Genomic DNA, 27,468 nt, shown 5'->3' on the forward strand with positions numbered 1-27,468 from the left:
AGGCCGTGGTATGTGCTATCCTGTCTGTAGGATGATGCATATAAAAGATCCCTTGCTGTTAATCGAAAAGAGCCCTTGAATTGGCACAGCATGTTTCCTCTCAATATCTGTGTGGTCCTTAACCATATGCCCAATGCCATATAACCATAAATAAAATGTGTTGACTTTGTTGTTAAATAAAACATTTTCATTCTTCCATCCATCCATCCATCCATCCATCCATCCATCCATCACCCAATACCCATTCATCCACCCAAAAACACCCACCCACCCAGACACCTATTCCACCAAAATCCATGCATCCACCCATCCATCCATCAATCAATCCATCAAACATTTTGTTTTTAAAATCTTGATTAGTGATATTTCTAGTCATTAAACATTCATTAGCAACTACTATTTAATATTTTAAAATTGTACAACCTAACCCTAGTGCCAACCTCGGTACCTGACCACCAGTATTAAAACTTGGGGATTTTTTCGTAACCCACTTCCATCTCTGAATATTATGTCAGATTATCTTTCTCTTGAAGATGAAATCTGTTTTCACAGTGGATGTGCTGTATTTTGTAATACAGTTTGATTTGTGAAGATAGGCCAGACATCTGCATGCAATACTTCACCAAGACAAAAGACTGCAGCACCCCGTTGTCTGGTGGAGCCTGTGTTGGTGCGAAAAATATCTGATGAGGCGTAGTCGTATTGTTCGCCGCGATAATTCAACTCCAGGTGTTATTCGCTCTCTTACTTTAACACATACATACACAACATCATGCCACCTTTAGAAAGGAAAGGAAAAAAAAAAAAGATCGGAAATGTTGGCCTGAATTTCTCTTGCATAAAGTTGTTCTCACTTGATGAAAAATATCACCTGATTTTTGTTTGTGTCAAGTGTCTGTAGACTTTGAGAAACTGAGACTTTATAGGTGCTGTGTGTTGTAAACAGTTTACAGTGGGCAACGGTAATCAGGCGCTAGGCAGCCACTTGGACTCTGGTGTCAAGGAGAGTGTTTAGCTAAGAGGTTTGTATAGCTCATAATTGTTGTCTATGTCAATAGTCCGTCCCATGTGGAACGCCTTTTCTCATATTATGAAATTTACTACAAGATATTTATTTCTGAGACAGTTGTTTTCTAAATTGTACACAAAAATAGTATATATTGAGGTTATTTCCAAAATACTTTTTCTTTTCTTACGTCAAACCAAACTGAAATTATTTGAAAAAAACATTTTTGTAGGAGGATGGGACGGACTATGGGTCTTTATATTCAATAAGTTTATTATTAGTCCTCTGTCGGTCCAATCAGAGGGAACTAGGTTTTATCTCAGTCCATTTGTAATCTGTTTGTCTGTCCATCTGTCATCTGTTTGACTGTCCATCTGTCATCTATTTGTATGTCCATCTGTCCCACATAGAGGTTTCTGGAGTTTTATTTGCGGTGCCTCCAGATATTGAGCTGAAAGTTTGTGTATAATGTTATAGATCAAGTTTGACTGCTTTGGGGGATTTACCATTTTTACAGAGTTATTGCCCCTGAACTTAGAAGATATGAATATTCGTTGAGCTTGGTAGAGAACATGTTTTACTTCAGCAGAACTATCCAAATCGTGTTTGTTGTTCAGGATGATGACTTCATGCTTTCATTCAGTGTGGAGTTACCCACACAATACTGGACATGTAATTCAGCTGTCTGTAATACTAGGTGATTGTGGGTTAAACTGTTTTGAAGTTGGACACTGCATTTCATGCACTTTAACACATTTTTATTAGCAGTTCTTTAACTATAATCTATCTAACTATAAGAACATAGCCATCAATTTGCAACATTTTAGGATTTGTAATTTTACGCCGTTTACCGTCTGGCAGAAAGCCTGCTAGTGCTTGAAGGTATGGAAGGAAGGAAGGAAATGTTTTATTTAACGACGCACTTAACACATTTTATTTATGGTTATATGGCATCAGAAATATGGTTAAGGACCACACAGATATTGAGAGAGGAAACCTGCTGTCACCATTTAATGGGCTACTCTTTTCGATTAGCAGCAAGAGATCTTTTATATGCACCATCCCATAGACAGGATAGCACATACCACAGCCTTTGATGTGGTGCACTGGCTGGAGCCAGAATTGAAGGTATGGTCACCACACACCATGGTCTACTGTTACGGGTAGAATCAGTTGGGTTAATTAGTACATGTAGTACTAAGATAGAAACCTAGTTCCCAGATAAGAGCTAGATCTGAGGTGATCCTGGCTTTAAACCTAGGATGGAGTTAACAGTAAACATGAATATATGGACAATTCCACGGTGACTGACATAACATGTCCAGACAATGTTTTATGCTTGGAACATAATTAAAATAATTAAAATACAGGCATTTGAATTTCTAAAATTTTGCTAGTATGTAACATCAGTCACAGCCCATGTATACGTATTTACCTTTAGTTTAATACTTTACTGAATAGAATTTTCACAAATTCAAAACTTTGTGATCATGTTTCTTGATACTGTACTCTTACTTCATGGTTTTATGGTTATTTATGTCTTGATTTAATATGTTTCCTGTGTCATCAGATGCCAGAATGCAATGTTACTGTATGGCGATCATGTAGGTGTTTGTTGTATGTAGATTAATGCAGTTTTACCAGGTTTGAAGTCATAAAAATTGAATTCGGCATCAAGAAAAAAACCTAATCTTTTCTTAGTGCTTTGCAGTAAGCAGATAATTTTCAGCAGATATTTTAATTGAAATATCACTTTTCATAAGCTTAATTTGTGTGGTGTTTAATAAAAAATATGTTTAGATTGCTACTGTCTGTCTTGTGTTAATAAGAATTCTTTGTATGCCAAAAAAAAAACCCAGAACAAAAATAAATTTTAAATCAAAGTATGTTTGTGATGTAAACTTAATAATTAATCTATAGTTTGTGCCAACATTCTATAAAAAAAAAATTGTAAATAATTTCAGTTTGGTTTGACATAAGAAGAAAGTAAGTGTTTTGGAAATAACAAAAAAGCAAGAAAAAAAAACACAACTATTTTTTCAAATTAAAGTCCATCTAACAGGAGATACATGTCTTGTTGTGGATTCTTTTTTTTTCAAATTAAAGTCCATCTAACACGTCTTAACAAATGTCTGTCTTAATGTCCAAGTTGAAGTCTGTCTGATGTGTGTCTCAATGGGAACACTTTTCCAAATTAAAGTCCATCAAACAGAAGATGTCTGGCTTAATGGGGACACTCTTCCAGATTAAAGTCCAAGATTGTAGTCCATCTAACAGAAGATGTCTGTCTTAATGGGGTTTGAAGACTGTAGGAAATCCAGTGGACTGTGTCACACTTTCTTAGATTAAAGTCCATCTTTTACTACGAACTAGGCTTGGCTTCTTTTTTTTAACAGTGTCAGAAAAGACAGTGAGACAATGTCAGCTGCGATGTCTCGTCTAAAATGCGCTGTACTTTGAATGTTTACTTCCATCACTTTTCAGCATTGATTCACCCAGTGGCCAATGTTTCCAGCCTTAAGTTACGATCCATTTAACAATGGTCTGTGCTGTCCCGAAACACCACAGCCATTTGAAGCGACTTACCAAATACCTTGTGGCCATTGTAGAGTTTTCATCTTGGCAAACATGTGCTAATGTTGTAAGCAGTAAAAAGTTTCTGAAGTTTAGTCCTTAGGGGGACGCGAGTGTGGTTAAATCAATTCCCAATGGAAGCAAGTTTATTCTTTTTGTCTGCCAGAGCAAAATCAATTAGATCAATGTCCGGTTGTGAGAAAACATACACGGTGTACCGGCTGTGTGTACGGAGAGAATGGAGTTTGTAGGGTTTGCTGATTAACACTGCGTGCTGGCTCCTTTTACTTTACATTGTCTTCACGATAATGGCATTTTGTTAAAACCCTACAACAATAAAAACTCAACGTTTGCCATGCGTATGTTTGGTAGGAAAATATATCTACCAGTAACTAATCATTAAAGTTGGACCTGTATCTGGTGAAGGAATGTGAAATCATCCTTACAGAAGGTCAAATACAAGATATGGTAATTAACATTTGTACATTTTGCTATACAGAGACATCGATGATCAGTCAGTGCTGTAATTGTAGGCGTTACCTAGTGGTGTTCATTCCATGGTATGTGTTGTCCTTTTATTGCTAATTAGAAACTAACTTAATTGTGTATGACAGCAGCAGGTGTCTCGTTCTTGCATTACGAGACAGTTACCACCCAACAGACCAGAGAAGGAAAGAGCATCAGTTTGTGAGGGTAGGAGTCCAAGATTGTCTGTAATCAATCGGCAAAAGGTTAGGAAGTTAGAAGAACCTGGGGGAAACTAATCAGACTTTTAAGTTGAATTTAGCAAGGTTAAGACTAGTAATAAGGCTGTTGCTGCAGCTGATATTGCACTCCATGTGGTTGAGGTATGGTGCAGAGCAGTGCCACCTGACACTGGTGCAGAGGAACCTGGGGAGAATGTGATCACATCTGAACTTCACTCTTTAACATGATACTGATCACTGGCAGGTTGCATGGTGGGGGCTTTCTCTATCTCAGGTAATAGATTCATTGTTAGGCTTAGAACAAATATTTGTCTAATGCCCCACCCCAGCACTTTGTTAAACAGTATTTGTCCACTGTATGGTAGAAGTGACACTGCATCCACCTGTTAAGGCTAAAAGAAAGAAAATCGAAATACATTAGTTTTATTAGTCTAGTTTAATCTATGTTAGAACCACTGATTGATTTATCATTATTAGTTTCTTATCTCTGACACAAAATTCAATTCTTGTAATGGAGATTCTTCATTTTCATCCCTTTATGATGATGTTCTGATGCTATAAAGGTAGTCATCGTATTACAAAAAACTAGTTACAATGTTAATTCTATTTATACTGTATAATATAGTATATAATAAATAATGTTCATTTAAGCAATGTTCTTTTTATGTGCTAGTCATTTTAATATCAGTTGTAGTTTATAACAGAACTAATTGTTGATATTTGTTTACACAGACATAGACATATTCAGATCTTTCACTATTAAGGCTCTCTTTCATGGCAACACATTGATAATGGAAAATGGACACATTAAAAAAACCATGGTAGCATTTCTATGTACATGGGGTTTTGGTAATCTTGCACACACTGTGCCTGTGCCATGTTAAAGACCACACACACTGTGCCTGTGCCATGTCAAAGACTGCACACACTGTGCCTGTGCCATGTCAAAGACCACACACACTGTGCCTGTGCCATGTCAAAGACTGCACACACTGTGCCTGTGCCATTTAAAGACTGCACACACTGTGCCTGTGCCATTTAAAGACTGCACACACTGTGCCTGTGCCATTTAAAGACTGCACACACTGTGCCTGTGCCATGTCAAGGAGCTAGATCTCACCCCGAGCGCTCCACCACTGGAGCTGGACCTAGATCCCACCCCGAGCGCTCCACCACTGGAGTTAGATCTCACCCAGAGCGCTCCACCACTGGAGCTAGATACCACCCCGAGCGCTCCACCACTGGAGCTAGATACCACCCCGAGCGCTCCACCACTGGAGCTAGATCCCGCCCCGAGCGCTCCACCACTGGAGCTAGACCCCGCCCCGCTCCACCACTGGAGCTAGATCCAGCCCCAAGCGCTCCACCACTGGAGCTAGATCCCACCCCGAGCGCTCCACCACTGGAGCTGGAGCTAGATCCCACCCCAAGCGCTCCACCACTGGAGCTAGATCCCGCCCCAAGCGCTCCACCACTGGAGCTAGATCCCGCCCCAAGCGCTCCACCACTGGAGCTAGATCCCACCCCGAGCGCTCCACCACTGGAGCTAGATCCCGCCCCAAGCGCTCCACCACTGGAGCTGGAGCTAGATCCCACCCCAAGCGCTCCACCACTGGAGCTAGATCCCACCCTGGGCGCTCCACCACTGGAGCTAGATCCCGCCCTGGGCGCTCCACCACTGGAGCTGGAGCTAGATCCCACCCCGAGCGCTCCACCACTGGAGCTGGAGCTAGATCCCACCCCGAGCGCTCCACCACTGGAGCTGGAGCTAGATCCCGCCCCGGGCGCTCCACCACTGGAGCTGGAGCTAGATCCCGCCCCAGGTGCTCCACCACTGGAGCTAGATCCCACCCTGGGCGCTCCACCACTGGAGCTGGAGCTAGATCCCGCCCCGGGCGCTCCACCACTGGAGCTGGAGCTAGATCCCGCCCCGGGCGCTCCACCACTGGAGCTAGATCCTGCCCTGGGCGCTCCACCACTGGAGCTAGATCCCGCCCTGGGCGCTCCACCACTGAAGCTAGATCCCGCCCTGGGCGCTCCACCACTGGAGCTAGATCCCACCCCGAGTGCTCCACCACTGGAGCTGGAGCTAGATCCCACCCTGGGCGCTCCACCACTGGAGCTAGATCCCGCCCCGAGCGCTCCACCACTGGAGCTGGAGCTAGATCCCACCCCAAGCCATATGTGAAGATGCCATATTTCTGGCAGCCTGTATACATGTATGTGCCGAGTGATTACCTTGTTTGTCATGTTTGTCCATTGTGTGCCAGGTCATTTAGGGCCATTGTGTTCACAGCAATTAGTCACACAGTGATGAGCTATGACACACCATCTGATTGTATGGTATTGTGTCTCGGTCTCATCATCTTTGACATAACAGTTTTAAAAATCAATCAATTGTTGTGAGATAAAATTCTTGAAGGTAGATGATTAAACAATGACTGTGTCTTCTGATGTATTATTTGATATACATGTATTTGGTTAGCTGTACTCACAGTACTAATTATTTAAAGGGACAGACACTAGTTTCAACCAGTGAAAATTAACACTAAGCTTATTTAATCTTCAAACCTATAACACATTTGGATAAAGTTACGATTGAGTGAAACATGAGTCTGTGACTTTGAAATGGTGAAATACCTTCTAAAAATAGACTAAAACTCAACTCCATAACGGTTACTTCTCAGATGCACGTGCATTTTTAAAAATATGATAAATGCATTTTGTGATATTAAAAACATCGGAAAGACCAAAAACACTTTGAATGTACAGAAATTGATAATCTAACCTATAAAATCTAAGTAAAGTATGATTTCAGTTATCAAAAACGGCTATAATAGTCAAAAATATGCCTTAGTGTTTAAAAACTAGAGTATGTCCCTTTAACGCTAGGCTCAGGCTGTCAGGTAAAGCAGTTGGTTCCTTCTTTTCACAAACTGATGATCACACAGATAACTTTTTCCGCTTACTGGTTACAGAATTAATTAATGTATTTTCTCAAGAATTAGATCTCTCAATATAGAGTTTTTCAAAACCTAAAAAGTCTACTAAAAGTTAAATCTAACTGTGTTAAATAAAAAAGGAAAACCAATGGTATGTTACTAGGAGTGTTAACATTAAATCAGTTGTGTTGTCTGCTAGTGTTAACATTTAAGGCCAGTGGTTAATGGTCAATACATACCACAGCTCTGTGTTTGTGTCTGTCTAGGTATAGGTATGGGACATTTTTGGTGTGTTTCCATAAAACCCCCCCCAGAGAATTTTGTCCAAGACAGGTATGTGTGTCTGTGTTAGTTTTATATAGTATTATGTGAATTTGTACATACACTTGTGCATGCATGTTTGTGGTAAGTTACATTATGAAGAAAGCCTGAAGGTTTGTTTTCTTTAACGACTCCACTAGAGCACATTGATTTATTACTCATCGGCTATTGGAAACCTGCCACATTTTTCCATTAGAAGCACAGGATTTTTTATATGCACCATCCCACAGACAGGATAGCATATACCATGGCCTTTAATATACCAATCATGGTGCACTGGCTGGAACGAGAAATAGCCCAATGGGTCCACTGACTGGGATCGATCCTAGACCTACCATCCACGAGGCAAATGCTTTAGCACTGGGCTACATTGTGGTAATTTACATTATAAAGAAAGCCTTAAGTAGTATATTATTGTTTGTTAATCCTCTCACACTTCATAGTCTACTCTCTACTTTTCTTCTTCTTCCTTTTCTCTGTACTGTTTAAGAGACAGTAATGAGAGCTATATTTATTGCCATTAACTGTTCAGCAGGAAGGTCGGCTTATCACAAACTGAGTCAGATATAATATTTTAATGGACTATTAAATGGAATGCAACAATAAAGCAGTGTTAGACAAGTTAAAGAACAATTGCTTTTTTGTATGCGTTTTTTCAAGAATGGTTTTGCTGTTATTAAGACTTTAACTTCCAGTCTTTTTTGTGAATGTTAAGTATGTTAAGTGCTTTCTAAAAATATGATATTTAAAAAGCTTTCAGTAGAATATAAATACTACTCTTGAATAGAACCATAACAAAATGATATATATGTCATGTATTGCAACAGTTTTCCTTTGGGGATTGCAACATGAGAGGTAATAGGAGCAATGTATTGACATTTAAAAGGTGTTTGGGTAAGACCTATTGGGGTTTTCCCATCCCAACCAGTACCCCGCAACTGGTATATCAAACTCTGTTATATATACTGTCATGCATTTTAAAAATCTCTTGGGATTGGGAAAATTAGTGTGAGTAATTAATACTTAAGTTCTTTTCAGGCCACTGAATGATGCAGTACACCACTGTTAAATTAATTTATTACAACAGACACAATAGAATAGAATATATGTATACTAGGAATTGTCAGTACAGAAAATGGTCATCTTCGGTGCAACTTTCTTTTGGGAAGGGGTCTGTGTTCAGACCCTCAGAAAGCCTGGATAAATCCCAGAAGTCTTTAATGGTTTGCTTATTTTTTTCTATTTTATAAAAAATAATTTATAAATCTTTATTATGCTTGAATGTGGGCGGCTAATTACAAAAGTAATCACCTAGGATGGTGTTTCTGATGACAGAGTAGATGGCAATTTCTCTGGCAGTGCATGAATCTACTAAACAGCCATTTATGACCTACAAATGATCTCGGTGACTGTAGTCTGTGTGAATAACTCTGATGTGCGAAATCTAAGAATATTTGTACCCAAGGTAAATAGTGATTTCGCACACACACACCTTGGTGATTATTGTTCGGTTTTCTGTGTATTGATGTGTTAACTGGATGTGACTGGTCAGGTGTTTGTAGTATACAAATAACTGCCAGCATACTGCTACAGTGAGAGCTCTTTTAAATGGACACCTTGTATGAATAGCACAATTTGGCCTCTTAAGACAGGTGCCTGTTATATACAGATCAGTTCTGTACTGTTTTAGATCATTATGGAGAATAATAGAGTGGCCTTTAAAGACAGGTGGCTGAGTAATACAGGTCAATTCTATTCTATTTTTAGATTATTTCTGAAAATAATAGAGTGACCTTTAATACAGGTGGTTGTTTAATTAATGAAGTTCTTTTCTCTACTACTTTGGATGATTATGGAAAATAATGGAGTGGCCTTTTAAGACGGGTGATTGTTTAATGGAGGTGACCATTTTGGATGGTTGGACTGTACGTCTACCTTGCCATTAACATATGATATAAGGCCGGTTCATTGTTGAGTGAAACTGCCATAACGATTTCTTCCTTTAACACTGACCATCTGGGAAAATACTTTCCTGACATTTCTTAGAAAGAGCAAATGCTAACATGTGCCTTTTTCTGATAACTCTGTACCTGAATTCTTTTTTCTGGGTGTTTTTTTTTTGAGATCTCTTTTTACTTCAGTCTGCATGTCCATGTTGTGAGTGTCTGGTTTCATTAAAAATGTGTAACTATAGTTCAAACAATGGAGCGTTTGTGGTGGGTATTGGAAATCCATGCCACCATTGATCATGTGTCGAGCAGATATCGGGACAACAAGACACACAAAATACGGTATGACATTTAATTATTAAGTACAATATTACACAACGTTCAATAAGTATGTCAGTGGTGTTTTCAGTGTTGTGCTTGACAAGATTTGTGTTCAATTACCATTTCGAGTTCATTTATTTGAGAACTGATCACATGGTTAAGTAATTATTTTGGTGGATATATATGCTGCATGTTTTCACCTATGCATGTACATGCGGTATGTTCAGGAAAATGAGTACTCACGATCGCTCACTATACTGGTTTTTGGGGGCTCAGTGTAAAATGAATGTGATATGATAGAACACAATTTGTACCAGTCAAATTGTTCATGAGCGTCGCTGTCCTGAACATACCAATGGTTTCATTAACATTTTATTTTGTGTGTGGTCTTTATATATAAATAATTGTCTCCCCTGTGCCAAACATCATTACGAACTGCAAATGTGTCTTTATCATTGCTAAAATAGCAGTGAGTGCTTTAACTTCAGCTTGTAGTAAACAGCTATAGATTATTGCATTGAAAATTTTAATAATCAGATCGGCCCATCGTGATACATAGGTACCTGCTAAAAACCATAAAAGCCGAACATCCATAGGCTTCAGAAGCAAGAAGGGGTTTGAGTGCACTGGTCTGCCAAAACTCTGAAGATAATGCATTACCAACACCCTTAGTTTAAAATCAAATAACTATATAGCCCCAATTGCTGTCATCTTCTGACACGTATAAAACCATATATACAAACATGTAACCTTTAAGCTTGGTAATTTAAGGAAGTATCAGTAACCGTTATCTTTGATAAAGGTGGCTATTTGAGAAAAGTAATCAGATACATGTATATATATATATAAGTTTGAAAAGCAGGCATCAATGGTGGCAGTAGCCATTAAAAATTGTCTCCTGCCTCCTACTGTTGAAACCAGATCCCCACAAACTGGTATATCAAAGACCGTTGTATGTACTATCCTATCTATGGGATAGTGCATATAAAAGATCCCTTGCTGCTCATTGAAAAGAGGAACCCATTGCTTAGCGGCAGTAGGTTTCCTTTCTCATTATCTGTGTGGTCCTTAACCATATGTCCGACACCATATAGCCTTAATTAAAATGTGTTAAGCATCATTAAATAAAAACTTCCTACTGATGAACACATTGCCCAGATTATCACCTTTATAAGCTAAAGATGAATAGACTGTGCTGCGGTTTGGTGACATTGTAATGTTTCCTTCAAATAGAGCTCTTTTAACAATTAAAATTACATAATAAATGATTTTTTATCTTTACAATATTAGTGATTATATATTCAGTGTATTTCTGGTTATTCTGATGTTCACAGTAGCTCACATTGATTTTGCCTTCCAGTAATTTTGTACATATGAACAAAAATATATTAGGAAAAATAGTTTGAGAAAATGCAAACATTAGCTTGATAATTAGCTTGAAACTAATATTATAAACAAGAAACTATTTAATATGAACTTTTAATGACTGAAAATTGTTTGTGTGAAACAACTTAATAATAACTCAGGACAGTCTCTTTATATTAAAGGCATACTGTCACGGATTTAAGGACCTTATTTCTCTAAAAATAGATAATAAATAAAAATTACATTAATTGTTGGAAACCAAATCTAGCTATCGCATCACCTTTACTGAACCATGATGGAGTGAAATCCATGCCAACCCTTTCGGCAATTTTAGTTTTTGAATTATGGACCATTGCCATAATTCAATTATTTTTACAAAATATCATTAATAAATGGAGTATGGCGGTTATGAAGATGGTTGAATAAAGTACATTTAGGGACAAATCAAATTATTTTTGTTCAGGTGATATTTTGTTAGGCCATTAAATAGGTCAGTGGTCTGTGACAATATGCCTTTAAATCTCAAGTCTTGATAACTAATATTATTAGATAATTTTTTCATATAAGGCTAAAGTCCTAAAATGTAGATCCTTTTTAGAGAATCTTTTAAAAGTATAAATTTTAATGACCCAGGCTTTTCTCACTTTCAGTTTTTTTCTGGTTTTGTTTCAGAGAGATTTTGTTGGTGCTCTATGTACAGTGTTGTCAAGCAGATCAATTATATTATCAATCAATAATGTGGATTTGCAGTGTTTTTGCTTGTTTTTTCAATACATGTATTCATTGATTTTTCAGGCTCATGTAAACCCATTAAAATATTAATATATTTGTTATTACTAATTACTGTGATATCCACAGAATTCAGTACAAATTAAATGATAATTGTCTGAAACTTGGCTATAGACTACAGTTAATTGATACTAAAAGTATATTCTTTGTATGCATCTTTTTTTCTGTTAGTGTTATGTTAATTGGTATGTGTAAAGGGGTGGGGGTGAGGGATATCCATGTTGACCATCTTTTCTGAAATCAGGCTGGTACCTCAGCTGAACAGGAGGGTGTAAGTAGAGAAAGCAAAAAAAAAAAAAAAAAAAAAATAAAGAAAGTGTTTTATTTAACAACACACTCAACACATTTTAACTAAAGTTTTATTGTTTCAGACATCTGTTAAAAACTATAGAGATAATTAGAAAGGATACCTGCTGCCGCCACACAATGGGCAACTCTTCTCTTTCAGTTAGTAGGAATGGATCTTTTTTATATGCACTATCCCACAGAGACAGGATGGTACACATCACAGATTTTGTTACACTACTTATGGAGCACTGGCTGGAACTAGAAATAGACCAATGGGCCCACTGACTGGGATTGATCCGAGTCTAAACGCGCATCGTGGTCTTCTTACTTTGATGTTAAGAGTTTTAACAGGTCTAGATTTGATGTTTAAAGTTAAAGTTTGTTTTGTACAATGAGAGGGGTGGGATGTAGCCCAGTGGTAAAGCGCTCGCTTGCTGTATGGTCTGTCTCAGATCGATTCCCGTCGGTGGACCCATTGGGCTATTTCTCGTTCCAGCCAGTGCACCACGACTGGTATATCAAAGGCCATGGTATGTGCTAACTTGTCTGTGGGATGGTGCATATAAAACATCCCTTGCTACTAATTGAAAAATTTAACGGGTTTCCTCTCTAAAACTATATTTCAAAATTACCAAATGTTTGACATCCAATAGCCGATGATTAATAAATCTATGTGCTCTAGTGGTTAGTTAGACAAAAGAAACTTTGTTTAATGGTATCACATGATATGAAGTTTGTCCAGCTGAAACCTTGATGTTTGGCCAGCTGAAACCTTGATGTTTGTCCAGCTGAAACCTTGATGTTTGGCCAGCTGAAACCTTGACGTTTGTCCAGCTGAACCTTGACGTTTGTCCAGCTGAAACCTTGATGTTTGTCCAGCTGAAACCTTGATGTTTGGCCAGCTGAAACCTTGACGTTTGTCCAGCTGAACCTTGACGTTTGGCCAGCTGAAACCTTGACGTTTGGCCAGCTGAAACCTTGACGTTTGGCCAGCTGAAACCTTGACGTTTGGCCAGCTGAAACCTTGACGTTAGTCCAGCTGAAACCTTGACGTTTGGCCAGCTGAAACCTTGACGTTAGTCCAGCTGAAACCTTGATGTTTGGCCAGCTGAAACCTTGACGTTTGGCCAGCTGAAACCTTGACGTTTGTGCAGCTGAACCTTGACGTTTATCCAGCTGAAACTGTCATGTTTGTCCAGCTGAAACTGTCATGTTTGTCCAGCTGAAACCTTGATGTTTGTCCAGCTGAAATCCTGAGGTTTGTCCAGCTGAAACCTTGACGTTTGTCCAGCTGAAACCTTGACATTCATCCAGCTGAAACTGTCACATTTGTCCAGCTGAAAGCTTGACGTTTGTCCAGCTGAAATCCTGAGGTTTGTCCAGCTGAAACCTTGACGTTTATCCAGCTGAAACTGTCACGTTTGTCCAGCTGAAACCTTGACGTTTGTCCAGCTGAAACCTTGACGTTTATCCAGCTGAAACTGTCACATTTGTCCAGCTGAAAGCTTGACGTTTGTCCAGCTGAAACCCTGAGGTTTGTCCAGCTGAAACCTTCACTTGAAACCTTGATGTTTGTCCAGCTGAAACCTTCACGTTTGTCCAGCTGAAACCTTCATGTTTGTCCAGCTGAAACTTCACTTGAAACCTTCATGTTTGTCCAGCTGAAACCTTCACTTGAAACCTTCATGTTTGTCCAGCTGAAACTTCACTTGAAACCTTCATGTTTGTCCAGCTAAAACCTTCTCGTTTGTCCAGCAGAAGAATGGCATGATTTGACATAAATGTTTAATGACATGGTAATGCATGTATAATGTGGATGGTGCCAATGAGAACCTATTCTATTAGCAGTCTTGATTTGAAGTTGAGCACTTTAGAATGAATTTCAGTGGCATATGGCATCTGTGTAGTGAGACCTAATCATTACCATTGATGAGAGACTTCAGGGCTGTTCCGGAACAGTTACCTGTAAGTCAGATGTTTGACAGTTTATTTGGATAAAAACCCATGAAAGGAGAGCAGCAAGTTTGTTGTAAATAAAACATGCTCAGTTGCTATTAATCAAAGGGGGAAAACAAGATTAGTTCAAGTAAAGGTGATTGACATATTATGTTTCAAGTCGTTTGATGCACATCCCTGTCATTATATTATATTAAATAATGATTAGGCTGAAAACAAAAAGTTACTTGTTTCCTATTACATACTAGAAAAAAATAGGGTAGGTAGGTAGGAAAAACATTTTATTTTGGAAAATAATTTTAGGTCACTGACTTAGACAGTGTGCAGTTTGTGTGCAGTTTGGAGGGATTTTACTGACATATTTAATCATTTGATTTAACAGTAAACTGCATCAGTATCGGTAAACACCCCCTCCTGTAGCTTATCAGAAAGTCAATAAATTTCTACAAGGCCAGTTTGTCGCTGGAGTAAATTGGAAAACATCACATATTTTCGTGAAGACAATTTTCTGACAATCAGAACTCTTTGCCCGATATTTCACGGAAGTTACCGAACTTCTTTCAATTTGAAGGGAAGTAACTCCATCAAACAATTGTTAGAAGAAAACGATTCCATGTAAACAAAATTAATATAGAACGATCTGATTTACGACGACACCAAATTAGTGCTTGTGATAGTTTTGGAATGTTTTCGTGGAAATCGTTATTATATTTTTTTTAAATTTGGACATTAAAATATTTTTAAAAAATTACGGTCAGCAGGTTCAATTTAGGTCAGTTGGGTAACCAGAAACAAACAAAGAAAGATGTGTTTTATTTAACGACGCACTCAACACATTTTATTTACGGTTATATGGCGTCAGACATATGGTTAAGGACCACACAGATTTTGAGAGGAAACCCGCTGTCGCCACATAGGCTACTTTTTTACGACAGGCAGCAAGGGATCTTTTATTTGCACTTCCCACAGACAGGATAGCACAAACCATGGCCTTTGTTGAACCAGTTATGGATCACTGGTCGGTGCAAGTGGTTTACACCTACCCATTGAGCCTTGCGGAGCACTCACTCAGGGTTTGGAGTCGGTATCTGAATTAAAAATCCCGTGCCTCGACTGGGATCCAAACCCAGTACCTACCAGCCTGTAGACCGATGGCCTGCCACGACGCCAACGAGGCCGGTCCGGAAACAAACAATATTTTATGATACACTTTAGTGCAAGTAATTATGTATTATATTTCAGGTCGTGTGAAAATATTATATAAAAAGGTGAATAGTGCAAGTAATGATGTTTAACATATTATATTTCGATGGACAACTCTGTTGGATGGAAGGAAAGAAGCTGGGACTAACTCGGTTGGTCGTGTACTCACTAGAGATGCTTGCTCTGTAGGATTGATCAACCTCAGTTGACCCATTCTATGGTTGGGTTTTCCCCCATCCCAACAGCCAGTGCACCATGACTAGTATATCAAGGCTGTGGTATGTGCTGGCCTATTCCATTATCCCAACTGTCAGTGCACCATGACCGGTATATCAAGGCTGTGGTATGTGCTAGTCTATACCATTATCCCAACAGCCAGTGCAGCATGACCGATATATCAAGGCTGTGGTATGTGCTAGTCTATCCCGTTATCCCAACAGCCAGTGCACCATGACCAGTATATCAAGGCTGTGGTATGTGCTAGTTTATCCCATTATCCCAACAGCCAGTGCACCATGACTGGGATATCAATGCTGTGGTATGTACTGGCCTATCCCATTATCCCAACAACCAGTGCACCATGACTGATATATCAAGGCTGTGGTATGTGCTGGGCTATCCCATTATCACATCAGCCAGTGCACCATGACTGGGATATCAAGGCTGTGGTATGTGCTAGTCTATACCATTATCCCAACAGCCAGTGCACCATGACCGGTATATCAAGGCTGTGGTATGTGCTAGTATATCCCATGACTGGTATATCAAGGCTTTGGTATGTGCTGGCCTATCCCATTATCCCAACAGCCAGTGCACCATGACTGATATATCAAGGCTGTAGTATGTGCTAGTCTATCCCATTATCCCAACAGCCAGTGCACCATGACTGGGATATCAATGCTGTGGTATGTACTGGCCTATCCCATTATCCCAACAACCAGTGCACCATGACTGGGATATCAAGGCTGTGGTATGTGCTAGTCTATCCCATTATCTCAACAGTCAGTGCACCATGACTGGTATATCAAGGCTGTGGTATGTGCTGGCCTATCTCATTATCCCAACAGCCAGTGCACCATGACTGGTATATCTAGGCTGTGGTATGTGCTAGTGTATCCCATTATCCCAACAGCCAGTGCACCATGACTGGGATATCAAGGCTGTAGTATGTGCTGGCCTATCTCATTATCCCAACAGCCAGTGCACCATGACTGGGATATCAAGGCTGTAGTATGTGTGGGCCTATCTCATTATCCCAACAGCCATTGCACCATGATTGGTATATCAAGGCTGTGGTATGTGCTAGCCTATCCCATTATCCCAACAGCCAGTGCACCATGACTGGGATATCAAGGCTGTAGTATGTGCGGGCCTATCTCATTATCCCAACAGCCAGTGCACCATGACTGGGATATCAAGGCTGTGGTATGTGCTAGTCTATACCATTATCCCAACAGCCAGTGCACCATGACCGGTATATCAAGGCTGTGGTATGTGCTAGTATATCCCATGACTGGTATATCAAGGCTGTGGTATGTGCTGGCCTATCCCATTATCCCAACAGCCAGTGCACCATGACTGATATATCAAGGCTGTAGTATGTGCTAGTCTATCCCATTATCCCAACAGCCAGTGCACCATGACTGGGATATCAATGCTGTGGTATGTACTGGCCTATCCCATTATCCCAACAACCAGTGCACCATGACTGGGATATCAAGGCTGTGGTATGTGCTAGTCTATCCCATTATCTCAACAGTCAGTGCACCATGACTGGTATATCAAGGCTGTGGTATGTGCTGGCCTATCTCATTATCCCAACAGCCAGTGCACCATGACTGGTATATCTAGGCTGTGGTATGTGCTAGTGTATCCCATTATCCCAACAGCCAGTGCACCATGACTGGGATATCAAGGCTGTAGTATGTGCTGGCCTATCTCATTATCCCAACAGCCAGTGCACCATGACTGGGATATCAAGGCTGTAGTATGTGTGGGCCTATCTCATTATCCCAACAGCCATTGCACCATGATTGGTATATCACGGCTGTGGTATGTGCTAGCCTATCCCATTATCCCAACAGCCAGTGCACCATGACTGGGATATCAAGGCTGTAGTATGTGCGGGCCTATCTCATTATCCCAACAGCCAGTGCACCATGACTGGGATATCAAGGCTATGGTTGTGCTAGTGTATCCCATTATCCCAACAGCCAGTGCACCATGACTGGGATATCAAGGCTGTAGTATGTGCGGGCCTATCTCATTATCCCAACAGCCAGTGCACCATGACTGGGATATCAAGGCTGTAGTATGTGCGGGCCTATCTCATTATCCCAACAGCCAGTGCACCATGACTGGGATATCAAGGCTGTAGTATGTGTGGGCCTATCTCATTATCCCAACAGCCATTGCACCATGATTGGTATATCAAGGCTGTGGTATGTGCTAGCCTATCCCATTATCCCAACAGCCAGTGCACCATGACTGGGATATCAAGGCTGTAGTATGTGCGGGCCTATCTCATTATCCCAACAGCCAGTGCACCATGACTGGGATATCAAGGCTATGGTTGTGCTAGTGTATCCCATTATCCCAACAGCCAGTGCACCATGACTGGGATATCAAGGCTGTAGTATGTGCGGGCCTATCTCATTATCCGAACAGCCAGTGCACCATGACTGGGATATCAAGGCTATGGTTGTGCTAGTGTATCCCATTATCCCAACAGCCAGTGCACCATGACTGGGATATCAAGGCTGTAGTATGTGCGGGCCTATCTCATTATCCCAACAGCCAGTGCACCATGACTGGGATATCAAGGCTGTAGTATGTGCGGGCCTATCTCATTATCCCAACAGCCAGTGCAACATGACTGGGATATCAAGGCTATGGTTGTGCTAGTGTATCCCATTATCCCAACAGCCAGTGCACCATGACTGGGATATCAAGGCTGTAGTATGTGCGGGCCTATCTCATTATCCCAACAGCCAGTGCACCATGACTGGGATATCAAGGCTGTAGTATGTGCAGGCCTATCTCATTATCCCAACAGCCAGTGCAACATGACTGGGATATCAAGGCTGTGGTTGTGCTAGCCTATCCCTGGGGAAGGTGCATTTAAAAGATCCCTTGATGTTAATGGGAAAATGTAGTGGCTTTCCTCTAAAACTATGAGTTAAAAAATTATCAGCAAATGTTTGACATCCAATAGCCGATAATTAATAAATCAGTGTGCTTTAGTGGTTATTATGTTTTAACAAATTTAGAAACTTTTCAAGATGGAAGAGTTAAAATTTCATAACTTTAAATTGTTGGGCATGTTAATACAGAACATCCTGTGCTGTATACATGTAAATTGATGGAAGTGTGTTCACATGTAGATGTATTTAGCATCTCACGTGAATGCAATTTTCATTTATAAGCCATGATTAGATAAACGAATCTTGTTATCTGTGACACCTTTCATTTAAAAATGTCATAAATTGTGGCATTGTTTTTTTCTCTTTTTTTTTCTCTTTTTTTATATACTGGTATATATGGTATATATTTTCATAATAGCTCTTTTTTTCCCCTAAATGTGGTAACTAATTTCTGTTTTGGAAAATTATGTATACGTTTTTCTAGTTATACCTGTAGGGTAGGTACCATTGAAACCATAATGTTTTTATATTTTACGTTGAAATGGAATGTAATAGCCTATACTAAAATGTCTTTGTTTCTCAGGATTTCTCTTGTATTCTGGTCTAGAACATTTAAAAATCTACTTGGTGAATGGGAGAAAATCAGGTAAAATATTTCCACACTGAGTTCTTGAACCCTGCTCCATAGACAGAGCCTTGATACCTGCTTGACAGTTTCTCACCCACCGTGGCCGCCTCCTCAGCTAATCAATGCACGCACTTGAGCCGCAGTCTGGAGACTCTCCAATTAAAACCTGCAGCACTGTAGTGTCCAACAGAATCGCAAGACTTGCTATAAATGTTTAATTGCGCTGTGATGCATCTAATCATTAACAAGCTGTTTGTTTTATTTCAGATCCCTGGAGACTTAGCTCTGAGCTGTTGCAGTTAATCAGTGACTATTATAAGGCTTACTGGAGGAGGCCAGCGAGGAACAAGAGGCTTTAATACTCGCGGCGCCAGCTTCCTTTCCCGTGCTGTGGCTGTGCCTGTTGCTGTTTGCCACTACTAACGTGAACACTAAACAAAAGCTGCTGTAGTGTCTGTGTTGTGTTTTGAACAGGTCAGCGCAGTTGCTGGTTGACAGTGCATCAGATGAATATGTCGGGACAGAGACAGACTTTTATAATGGGCCTGTTTGGTTAAAACAAGAACAGAATCAGTAGATTTTATGTGTAGTAATAATGGACTGATCACCACGAGAATTTAATTTTGTTGTTGAATGTGATAAAAATCACAAGGAATTCATGCCCCCATTTCTGCCATCATTTGCACATCCTTGGAGCAAGTTCTGCATGAAAGCCGTTGTGGTTTCGTCCAGCATGTCGGACAACAGTGACAGTGGTAGTGATGACAACAGGTCATCTCGCTACCAGGAGAACGGTAAGGACGATGACATATGTCGGGACTACCTACGCAACGTGTGTAAGAGAGGAAAGCGGTGTCGGTACCGACACCCCGAGGCGACAGAGACGAAGGCACTGGGGAAGAAACCAGAATTCACATTCTGTCACGACTTTCAGAACACGGGATGTCGGAGGTCGACGTGTCGGTTTCTACACTGCACGCGTGAAGAGGAGGACATCTACAACCAGATAGGACAGCTTCCTTCACGAATCCAGCAGGCCGCAGCTCTGGGCATCGGCGTCACAACGAGAGACATTCACATCCTCAAAGGGGAGGTGCCCATCTGCAAAGACTTCATGAAGCGCGAGTGTAAGCGTGGGTCCAAGTGTAAGTACCGGCACCTGTCGGCCGATCAGTACGAGCTGGAGAGACGGAAGACGGAGGTGGTGAACAACACAACGCAGTCTCCTTCGTTCACGCCCCCGACCTACAACAACGACCCATACGACCGGCTGGAGCAACTGGAGCGTCTCGAGTCGGCACAGATGGCTTCCAAACGACGCAGGATTGACTTCTTCCACTCGGTGCCCATGAGTTTCCAGTTCTTGGAGGAGGAGAACATGTTGTTGAGGCGGAAAGTGGAGGAGCTGAAGAAGAGTGTGTCGGACCTGACCGCGACCAACGAGGTGTTGCTGGAGCAGAACGCGCGCTATCGAGTGAGCAAGTCGAATGCTATAGTTGCTGCAGCAGCTGCCGCGGCCGCCGCCCCCACGTTAAGCCACCTGAACCACGTTAATTCCACCCTGTCTCAGCAGATCGCGCTCAACAGTGAGATGGCCACGCAGCACGCCCTGCAGACCGCCCAGCACCTGGCGGCCCGGGAGATGGCCCCCCAGCCGCAGCCCCTCAACACCTCCGTGGCCATGAACCCCCACACCTCCGTGGCCATGAACCCCCCCACCATCGTGGCCGTGACGCTCGCACAGACTATGGCCGCGGCATCGTTGACAACGGCGTCACTCCAGCAGAACCTGCAGCCGGTGTGCAGCATGACGCAGAGCATCCCACCCAATATGGCCGCCTCGACCACAGCTCTCATCTCCTACCCCATTATGTCACAAAGCATGAGGTCGGCTATACCAAGCAGTCTGGCCGCGCCAATGAACAATATGTAATTAAGACAGTAAGTACGTGCATTAGCTTTGAATCATTGTGTTTGTTCATGTTTGTTACTGTTATCTTGAAATTAGTGTATATGTTCAGTCTTTGCCTGGAAAGGTGTGTGATCACTCCCACTTCTATCCACACCATTAGCTTTGAATCGTTGTGTTTGTTCTTGTTTGTTACTGTTATACTGAAATCAGTGTACGTGTTCAGTCTTTGCCTCGAAAGGTGTGTGAACATTCCCACTTCTATCCACACTTGCATCAAAAGTTTTAAGAGAGTGGCAAGTTGATTGCGAAGCAATAAATGTTTTAATAGATTATATTTGAAACTTCATGTCATTGCTTGTCTAACAACATTTCAGGAGAGTGATTTTGTAGCTGGCCTTGATTTTGCTCAACATGTATGACCAGTCAAACTTCCATCTAAAGCTTGTAGTGAATTGGCTAGCTTCAGCACTCCCCAACAGCTGATGTGCATTTTTGTGCTGGGGTGTCATTAAATTTCATTCATTCATTCATTCATTTGTTTATTAACCAAATTCACCATTTGCAAATTTGAAAAACAACTGATGAATTTTATTTTAATTTGGTAAAATAATTTCATGTAACAATTGATTATTTTCTTGGAAAATGACTGAGTTCCATCAGTTTCTTGCATTTTCATTTGAGCAAAATGTTCTGCTTGCCTAGAGCTAGTCCTGAGTCCAAGCTATTTGATTTGGCAGGTATCTTCATTTTTGGTCTACAGTTGACTCATTTTTGAAACTCGACATACATAATTTATAATAAAATATATTTTATACTTTGTATTTTTAAAGTTAAAATTTACCAGATTAATGAGATAACAGATATAACATTAACATCCAAATAGAAGTAAACCAGGATTTAAGCTGGACAACCAGTTTGGTGAATGTAGTCGGAAAATATTTAGCCACGGGCAAGTTTTAACCATAGCCAAACAAAATTTAGCTAAATTACAATTCAGTACGTCTTGGCCGATTGACACATTTCTCATGTGATGTGATGAAAAACATAATGTCTTCTAAATGGCAAAACATTATTCTATGTAGGAAATCTTCCAAAGTGGTGACTGAATTATAAATAAGTGCAGGCAGATGTTCTGACAAAACGTACAGCTAAAATGGAAATAGATCTTCAAACGACACAATGTTTAAATTAACTTATTTCGTGAATGAATAATGAAATATATTTGCCAAATTGAGCTTTAATTAGCAGTGTCCAATTTGGCAAACAAAAGTTTAAACTGTGGTATGCTACACTCAAAAGGTGGATACTACAGGTTTTCTTTAAAATATTAAAAACTGACTGGCATGCCTTACCATTTCCATTCTACATACCACGTTTTGTTAAAATGTTAGAGTGTTAAATGCAATTACATTTATGCCACTATAATAGCATAAACACATTAACTTCCTTCTGGACAACAGTATATGATTATCCTTAAAAGTAAAACATATTCAAGGTTTTTGCCAGCAAAGAAAAAAAATCATGAGGGAGGGATAAATAACATCACAAATTAACTCAATTAGTGTGATCAAATGAGCCATGAAAAGTTGTTTCCACACACTTTGCTTACAGTCAGGAATTAATGCTACATGTGAAAATGGCCATAATTTAAGGGGAGTTATTCCCCCATGTCAATTTAACATGAGATCGGTCATCATTCTCCCTCATGTGGCAGACACCTTGCTATTGGTTTTTAGTATCTGCTACTATTCATGGGTGTTTTTGGGGGTTTTTAATGTGACTTTCACAAACGAATCATTCAGCAAGGCAACAAAACTGTGTTCTTTCCTTACTGAATGCCAGACTGATGTTTCACTTTACATGTAATCACCAGCTGTAAACCATGAGGTGTATACATCATTATTAGCACTAGAACCTTAATTGGATATAAGCACGAAAATAAGTTGAAATGAAAATCACTAACAGGTGAAATGTGCGTGGGTTTAGCACAACCATACAAAATACAAAGACACTGTATATCATACTTGATTTTAGCAGCAGTTATTGTCTTCCTGTTTGTGTACTGTCTATGACTTTATTAGCAAGTGTTTTGTGGTCTACATGTAAATGTACTTTACTCGATTTTAAAGTCGGCTTGCTCCAGCCAGTGCACCACAACTGGTACATCAAAGGCTGTGGTATGTGCTATCCTGTCTGTGGGATGGTGCATATAAAAGATCCCTTGCTGCTAATCGAAAAGAGTAGCCCATGAAGTGGCGACAGTGGGTTCCCTCCCACAATATCTGTGTGGTCATTAACCATATGTCCAATGCCATATAATCATAAATAAAATGTGTTGAGTGTGTCATGAAATAAACCATTTCCTTCCTTAAAGTCGGCTCACACTTTCATTCAACTTTCTCATCTATCACCCTCTGTGTATCATTCTCATTACCTTAATATATAAAACATTCATAATGAAAATCCATAGAGAAAAAACCCTATTCTGGATAATGTGCATCGTGTAGGAAACTATTGAGAGAAAAAAAGAGGCATATTAGTTTATAATGACACTTTAGTACATTGTGCCTTTTAATCTAGGGCCATATTGGGTTCTTCAGTGTCCTAAAAAACCTGACTCAACCATCCTCGGCTATTTTCAGATCCTGTTGCCATGTAGTATAATTAACATCCTTCATGTGAAAATAAAACAACACAACACACACTTGCCGTAAAAAAAGAAAAGAAGAAGAAAAAAAGCCAACTAACTAACCAACCACCCAACCAACCAAACAACAAAAACAAACAGTATCGGCTTCAGTTTAGTACCTTGTCAGTTTAATTGATTGATTTTCAACTGAATTCCTTTGAAGTTGAGTATCTGTTTATTAAAAATCTTCCATTTGCTAATGTGAAATAATCCCACAAAGATATGTTTTGTGTGTGTTTAGAGATTAGAGGCATTGAACTGTGAGAGATGATCGTCCAGAAATACAACAACAAACAGGTCTTTAATTCTATGTGATTGCTGCCAGTGCCAGATACATGTGACCAGTGTGTAGATAGGTTTTGACATCAGATGTATTAGATACAGCAGAAAACAAATACTGACCATGATGGCAGAGTGGTTAGACCATCAGTTCTACATTGTGTAATGGAATGTTGTGGCCCAGCCTGGTTTGATACTTTGCTTATTTTCAGTAATGTTTGGTAGTGGGGACTAGTTATGGTATATTAAAGAAGGAAAGAGAAAAACAAAGAGGAATCCATCTCAATAACATAAATGGAATACACAGGAAAGATTAACACTTATATACACGCACACACATACACACACATACACAGACATACACACATACACACGCACTCACACACACACATACACATATACACACACGCACACACATACACATACACATACACATACACACACACATACACAGAGGCATGAACTCAACATATGCAGGGTGGGACATAGCCCTGTGGGCTATTTCTTGTTTTAACCAGTGCAACACGACTAGTATATCACAGGCTGTGGTATGTGCTATCCTGTCTGGATGGTGCATATAAAATATCTCTTGCTATTAATGGAAAATTTTAGCAGGTTTCTTCTCTAAGACTATATATAAAAATTACCAAATGTTTGACATTCAATAGCCGATGATTAGTAAATCATAGTGCTCTATAGGAGTCATTAAACAAAACAAACTTTAACAGCCTTTTCATCACATGCACACACACACACACACACACACACACACACACACACACACACACACACACACACACACACACACACACACACACAGTGCTAAGATAGCTTTGAAAATCCCGAGCCCGGACATCAAACTTTTGAACCCATCGTTTCAATATTATATAATTTGTGAACAGTCTCTCCCAAGTATTGTTTATTATTACAGTGTCGTTTATTATTGATACATATGATTATTGTTAAGATATATTATTTATTATTATCACCAGCATGGTGTCCTCGTAATACTGTCACTCTGTGTGTGTATAGATATTAATTAGATTGCCTGGTGTTTCGGTCCTGATTACTTCATTAGCCAGTCACACATCATGCAATTTATTATGGATCTCTCATTCCCTGCTCATTATCAGCTGGATTGGTTGGATTATTCTGTATTGCATTTTATCTGACCGTCTTCTTAGTTCAGGGCTCGAAATTAACACGTTCCATGGCTCGAATAGCACCTATGAGTGTCCTAGCTTGGCACTGAAAAAAGTGTGTACCATCTTCTCCCTGTTAGGTGCAGGATCCAGTTCAGTTGGTAGAGCACTTGCCTGAGGTGATTGGGACAACGGATCAAATCCCCATTCTTCCCATCCCAACTAGTGGCCCATGACTGGTATAACTAAAACTATGGTAAATGCTATCCTGTCTGTCGAAAAGTGCATATGAAAGATCCCTTGCTGCTAATGGGAAAATGTAGTGGGTTTCTTCTGAAGACTGCATGTCAGAATTACCCAGTTATGTTTCGACATCCAGTAGCCAATGATTAATTAGTCAGTGTGCTCCAGTGGTATCGTTAAAACGAGTTACTTCAACTTCCTTCTCCCATTAAAAGTGGTATGTTCCGAATTCGCACCCCGGTACTGACTCCTACCCAGAGTATATGTTTTAGCAGCTCGTAGGAGAAGGTGCAAAAGCACTACACCAACTACTCTCTAACTAACCACTAAGAACTGACCATTAACCCCTGTTCAGGATAGCTGAGTATGTGCCCAGGACAGCATGCTTGAACCGTAATTGGATTTAAGCATGAAAATAAATTGAAGTAAATGAAATCTTCCCATTGATCAATTAAAAGTCACTCTGGATGGGGACTGGTACTGGGATGTGACGTGGTACCTACCAGCCTTATGAAGTCAGTGGTTTAAAATCACATCGCCTCTGAAGATGGTGACATGGTACCTACCAGCCTTATGAAGTCAGTGGTTTAAAATCACATCGCCTCTGAAGATGGTGACATGGTACCTACCAGCCTTATGAAGTCAGTGGTTTAAAATCACATCGCCTCTGAAGATGGTGACATGGTACCTACCAGCCTTATGAAGTCAGTGGTTTAATCACATCGCCACTGAAGATGGTGACATGGTACCTACCAGCCTTATGAAGTCAGTGGTTTAAAATCACATCGCCTCTGAAGATGGTGACATGGTACCTACCAGCCTTATGAAGTCAGTGGTATAAAATCACATCGCCTCTGAAGATGGTGACATGGTACCTACCAGCCTTATGAAGTCAGTGGTTTAATCACATTGCCACTGAAGATGGTGACATGGTACCTACCAGCCTTATGAAGTCAGTGGTTTAATCACTTCGCCTCTGAAGATGGTGCTGTGGTACCTACCAGTCTTATGAAGCCAGTGGTTTAAAATCACATCGCCTCCGAAGATGGTGACGTGGTACCTACCAGCCTTATGAAGTCAGTGGTTTAATCACATCGCCTCTGAAGATGGTGACGTGGTACCTACCAACCTTATGATGTCAGTGGTGTAATCACTTTGTCTCCGAGATGGTGACGTGGTACCTACCAGCCTTATGAAGTCAGTGGTTTAAAATCACATTGCCTCTGAAGATGGTGACGTGGTACCTACCAGCCTTATGAAGTCAGTGGTTTAAAATCACATCGCCTCTGAAGATGGTGACGTGGTACCTACCAGCCTTATGAAGTCAGTGGTTTAAAATCACATCGCCTCTGAAGATGGTGACATGGTACCTACCAGCCTTATGAAGTCAGTGGTTTAATCACATCGCCACTGAAGATGGTGACATGGTACCTACCAGCCTTATGAAGTCAGTGGTTTAAAATCACATCGCCTCTGAAGATGGTGACATGGTACCTATCAGCCTTATGAAGTCAGTGGTATAAAATCACATCGCCTCTGAAGATGGTGACATGGTACCTACCAGCCTTATGAAGTCAGTGGTTTAATCACATTGCCACTGAAGATGGTGACATGGTACCTACCAGCCTTATGAAGTCAGTGGTTTAATCACTTCGCCTCTGAAGATGGTGCTGTGGTACCTACCAGCCTTATGAAGCCAGTGGTTTAAAATCACATCGCCTCCGAAGATGGTGACGTGGTACCTACCAGCCTTATGAAGTCAGTGGTTTAATCACATCGCCTCTGAAGATGGTGACGTGGTACCTACCAACCTTATGATGTCAGTGGTGTAATCACTTTGTCTCCGAGATGGTGACGTGGTACCTACCAGCCTTATGAAGTCAGTGGTTTAAAATCACATTGCCTCTGAAGATGGTGACGTGGTACCTACCAGCCTTATGAAGTCAGTGGTTTAAAATCACATCGCCTCTGAAGATGGTGACGTGGTACCTACCAGCCTTATGAAGTCAGT

The 27,468-nt window shown here is 40.5% G+C and overlaps 1 protein-coding gene across 4 annotated transcripts in view; it reads left to right on the plus strand.

Annotated features, from left to right (window-relative positions):
• The window catches only part of LOC121381062 (zinc finger CCCH domain-containing protein 10-like), a 168,409-nt gene that overhangs the window by 118,433 nt on the left and 22,508 nt on the right, over positions 1–27,468 (plus strand). For 3 of the 4 annotated variants that reach the window (XM_041510150.1, XM_041510148.1, XM_041510152.1), the window contains one exon: positions 19,460–21,133. In XM_041510150.1, coding sequence (XP_041366084.1) covers positions 19,851–21,125 — 1,275 coding nt within the window. In that variant the 5' untranslated portion in view covers positions 19,460–19,850 and the 3' untranslated portion in view covers positions 21,126–21,133. Of the gene's footprint in view, positions 1–19,459; positions 21,854–27,468 lie in introns of those variants that run through there. The other variant, XM_041510149.1, reaches the window with a different exon arrangement.

Source organism: Gigantopelta aegis, chromosome 9 (genome assembly GCF_016097555.1).
Source record: "Gigantopelta aegis isolate Gae_Host chromosome 9, Gae_host_genome, whole genome shotgun sequence".
In the NCBI taxonomy this organism is placed as follows: domain Eukaryota; kingdom Metazoa; phylum Mollusca; class Gastropoda; order Neomphalida; family Peltospiridae; genus Gigantopelta; species Gigantopelta aegis.